This window comes from Palaemon carinicauda, chromosome 3 (assembly GCF_036898095.1).
Source record: "Palaemon carinicauda isolate YSFRI2023 chromosome 3, ASM3689809v2, whole genome shotgun sequence".
NCBI lineage: Eukaryota > Metazoa > Arthropoda > Malacostraca > Decapoda > Palaemonidae > Palaemon > Palaemon carinicauda.
The window spans coordinates 74,920,423-74,925,422 of NC_090727.1; the positions used below are offsets into that span (position 1 = coordinate 74,920,423).

Consider the following 5,000-nt stretch of genomic DNA (forward strand, 5'->3'; position numbering starts at 1 on the left):
GAATAAGCTTATGTCAGGATATTATTATTAATATTATTATTATTATTATTATTTGTAGTAGTAGTAGTAGTAGTAGTAGCAGCAGCAGCAGTAGTAGTAGTAGTAGTAATAGCAGCAGTAGTAGCAGTAGTAGTAGTAATAGCAGCAGCAGCAGCAGTAGTAGTAGTAGTAGTAGTAGTAGTTGAGCTAGAACCCTAGTTAGAAAAGCAGGATGCTATACTATATGCCTAAGGGTTCCAACAGGGAAAAATAGCCCAGTGAAGAAAGGAAAAAAGTAACTAGATAAAATAAATGATTATTATTATTATTATTATTATTATTATTATTATTATTGGCTAAGCTACAACCCTAGTTGGAAAAGTAGGATGCCATAAGCTCAAAGGCTTCAACAGGGAAAAATAGCCCAGTGAGGAAAGGAAATAAAAAAACTACATGAGAAGTAATGAATAATGAATATAAGATATATTTAGATCAACAACAACAATGTTGACATAGATCTGCCTTATATAAAATATGAGCCATATCAGCCATTTCAACATAAGCATAGGACATTATAACAGCTTTATCTACAACCTTTACCATAAGCATAAGGGTTATAACAACTCTATCTACAACCTTTACAGAGGAGAATCCAGCAGGGTTACAACAAGAGACAAATACTGAGAAGGAAGTCTCCTCCGCCTCTTCATCATCATTGTCGTCATCTTCATCATCATCTTCCTCCTCATCATCATCACCAGCATCCTCTTCTACCACGAACAGCAACAGCAAGAAGAACGGATCAGCAAAAGCACAGGCAGATGGAATTACATTGTTAGTCAGTGTGTTCTTCAGTGCTGTTCTTCTGTGGCATAAGATTGTCTATCTGTTCACGAGATGATGGACGCTAGTGCTGCCATCTCTCGACCTGGATGCCAAATGATTTTATTCAAACCCCCGTATAACCTATGTGTGTATATGTAGTGAGGAAAAACAACCAATATATACATTCATGTTGAGCATTTATTTGTCTTCTGTGTGTTAACTATTGTGTGAATGTATATTTTACATGGAAGAAGACTCCAGTTCATTTCAGCTGTTTTGAACGTTTCCTATCAAGAAAATGAGGTTAAAAGTGATAGACTATAACAGAATGTTTTTGTTTCAATGTACATTTTGAATTAAAAATAAAAAGAAAGTGTTTACGCACAACCGTTGTCATTGTATAAATTATGATGTAAATAAAGGCACAAAAGAAATCTTATAAAATAAAAACAAAATATCATAAAATGTGCTTTTATTTAGTCACAGTGGTCTATGTCTCTGCCTACTTTGGTAAGGTTCTTGGTTATCTCAAATGCAAGATATCATTTGACAGGTTAAGAAAATAAATACTGCATATTTCTCACTTTTTATTGTACTTAGACATATGCAGAATATTACTGGAAAATTAAACCATTTCATTGCTGACCATCAATTGAGTCTAAACAATTTTAGTGTCAAAATTAAGAAATAGAAAAAAAAAAATATTGAAAATATTCAGTCCTACTCAGTTAACATTTGGGTCTAAACAATTGTAGTATCAAATCAAGAAATAGAACAAAACAGAAAATCAATATTTGAAATATATAGGCCTAGTCAGTAAACATTTTACCTACGTAGTGTTGAGAGACTTCATTGAAAAATTTAAGTAATACCAACTGTATTTCCACAAACAATTGTAGTGTCAAAATCAATTAATAGATCAAAACAGAAAACAAATATTATAAATATTCAAGCCTAGTCAGTAAACATTTTATTCATGTATTGTTGAGAGACCTCTTTTTGCGAATTTAAGTAGTACTAACTGTCTTTCCGTATTAAAGGTACATTGAGATGTATTGCCATTTGAAAACGTTGCTGTGTTTGTTCCTGTTCCATAGCTTAATGGTTTGATTTATTTATCCTTGGTTTTCAAGTAAGTTTTTATTCCTTTTTTGGTTACTGCTTTTCAGTATTTTTAGTTTAGTAGTCTGACAAAACTCAAAAAGAGAATGGTCTTAATGGTAGATCAATTTCTTGTTAAAAAGTAATTCGTAAAAACAGATATGGAAATTTGGAAGGTTAAATAATTGTTTAGCCTATGATAATTACCCCCTTGAAAGTCAATCAATGGAGGGGATACTTCTATAAGAATTTATTTCACCAACTTAAATAAATTATCCTGAATTAATACATTGTAAGGACAGTGAGACGAACTATCACCAACAACAACTGACGGTTTATTCAAACAGGTGCGAGAATATAATACAAGGTGCCGACGGCAATGTAGCATGCGCGCTGGCGCCAATCTGGCTTGAACCAACCGCCACAAAATATGTTTTTTTTTTTACACTTACAAATACTTGAAATACAAGTCAATAGAAATATGTAGCGAAATGATAAATACATGAAATTGTAGCTCTGAGGGAGCGGAACAAATATATACAGTTAGCCAAAGTATGGCGAGAGGAGAATTTAAATGAAATAGAGAATTCGATGAGAATGCTGGACGACGGAGGGAGCTATGTCCTTACAACATGAACTTGTAATCCAATCGTAAGTAAAATGTTTTCAATACAACATCTGAACACTGTGTAACAGAAAAATAGGAATATGTATACCAGCCAAGGTAGTTTATCTATGCAATGCAAGGTAAGCTTAAGATACTGTACCTTAGGATTTCTAATTTTCCTTAAGGTAAGTACACAATGTGTTTTATCAGATATAATATTCTTTCCCACTTCTCTAAAAACTTAAATATCGGTATATAAACAAACACAAAATGTGTAAGATTACTTGGGCATCTGTTTTCTTTGATTCCTTCAGAGAAAACATCGTGTATTTCTCAATCCCACACAGAGTTGCCAGGTTAGCCTTTTTCAGGCTAAAATTTTCAATTGTGGCCTTTTGTCGTGCCAAATATCACAATTTGACCTTTTTGAAATTAATTGGTTAAATGATATATTTTTGTCCCTTTTCTACTAATCGCTTGGCCTTTTAAAGCTTCCGTTGTTTAAAAGTTGGCCTTTTCTCATTTAGAAAACCTGGCACTCTGTATCCCACAATGCATTGCTCAGTCTCGTTTTCAAAAATTTCATATCTTTTAGTCTTATTCCACTCGACGTAGGAGTAACATCTATAGTGAGAAGTCCGGTTGTGTAGAGACTAATCTATTTAGTGATTCGTTGATATTCGTGATTTTCATATAACATATAACGCAGGTTTAAAGTTTTGAAAATACCAATTTTATTCAACACTATTACGAAGGGAAATCACCACTACAACTGGCAGAAGCTGAAGCCGAGTGGTAAGTGTTAACTGTTAACCACTTTATCTTTGTTTTAACTGATGTCAGGTGATAAAATCATTATTTTAACTTGTTTGTTATCGTCATTTCCGTGTATATAAGGCGTATAAAGATAATAGCCCTATTTAAGACACGCTTAAGGGAGTTTTACACGGTCAAGCATGTTGGCCAACACGCTCATCAAACCTCCAACACAACATGTTTGAAGAGTGTTTACACGTTCAAACCAAACTGACAGACAACCTCAGTCGGTGCCAAAAGGAGAAGGAGCAACATGTCACTTACCCAAGACGAGGTGATGGCAGTCGGGATAGTGATGATTGGCCTCAACGAAAAGAAAAGGAAACGTTCAAAGTGGACAAAGGACTGGTTGCTTAAAAGGGACCAAATTTCACATACCAATTTAATGAAAGAGCTGAAATTAGACCCAGATGAATGGCGCAATTATATGCGCATGGATGAATCAACATATTTAGAACTTTTGAATATGGTCACTCCATTCGTTACATGTAAAGACACCGTAATGAGGAAGTGCATTAGCCCTCATGAACAGCTGATCGCAACACTGCGTTTCTTAGCAAGAGGCCGATCTCTGCAAGACTTGAGATTTTCAGCTGTAATGGGAACTAGCACCTTATCCAAGATTTTACCAGAAACTTGTGTTGCCATCTACAAAGTAATTAAGAAGGATTATGTAAAGGTGGGTTATGATATGCAATATGTAATGTTCATTTATTGAGGAAAATCAGTACATAGTAATAATATGTGGAATGTACCATTACTTCCCTTTCCTTATCCTTAACGTCACACGTGTCACTCCTTTTGCAGCTGATACACAACGCCTGTCACTGAAGGAGATGTTACAGATGTTATTACCTCGGCGAGATTTGAGTATGAATGACGGTTCGAGACTGATGACCGTTCAGACGTTCAAACATAGACATGCACCGAGCAAGCTCCGTCCACAAAAGTCAGGCCCCGTCAGACATCCGTCCAACACGTTGGTCAAACATGTTTAACCCCTTTCACTCGTTCAAACATTCTCTGAAACGTCGTGTTGTCAAGCGTGTTGGCCAACATGTTTGACCGTGTAAAACCCCCATTATGTATCAGGCAGTCGGGGTTAGGCCTAGGCTTAGTGGCTGTTCCTTGCGATAAATTTTCAAAAAAAAAATAAATAATGTGACGTCATTACCAGTTAATGATTATTAATATTAATTAACCAATATAATGCGAGTTGAATAGGGAAGTTTTTTGGAGAGAGTACAATAGCTGTCGTGTCCAAATTACCTTGTTTTTTTTACCTCGATAAGCTTATTTGTTTATTTGCTGTAAATGAAGCAATATAGTTGTTTTTTTTTTTTTGTTCTTCAAGTGTGTCTTGTTTTTGTTTATCAGAAACGTCGTGAGGTAATGCATAGGTTAGGTTTCAATTTTATCCACCTACAGATTAAAACCTAACCTAACCTAAAAAATGGTTGTGGTTATATCGTAAATTAGTAGTAGACTATACACTTTTTACAGTGGAGAAACATATTTATCATATAAGGACGTACTTTAGATATAATTAAAAGCAATTTTTGATTACCCGACTTGTATGAAAATATATTAGCCATAACTTCCATGTAGCCTATGTGAGAGGGAGGCAGTTTCACTCTAAGTCAATATGCGTCGTTTATTATTATTATTATTA

At 34.7% G+C, this 5,000-nt stretch overlaps 1 protein-coding gene across 1 annotated transcript in view; it reads left to right on the forward strand.

The window, feature by feature from the left end:
- LOC137632397 (limbic system-associated membrane protein-like) overlaps window positions 1-1,249 on the forward strand; it is a gene marked incomplete at its 5' end in the record, with an annotated part of 53,594 nt that extends 52,345 nt beyond the window's left edge. The window contains one exon of the mRNA XM_068364333.1: window positions 624-1,249. Coding sequence (XP_068220434.1) covers window positions 624-880 — 257 coding nt within the window. The remainder of the gene's footprint in view (window positions 1-623) is intronic.
- Window positions 1,250-5,000: the final 3,751 nt, after the last annotated feature.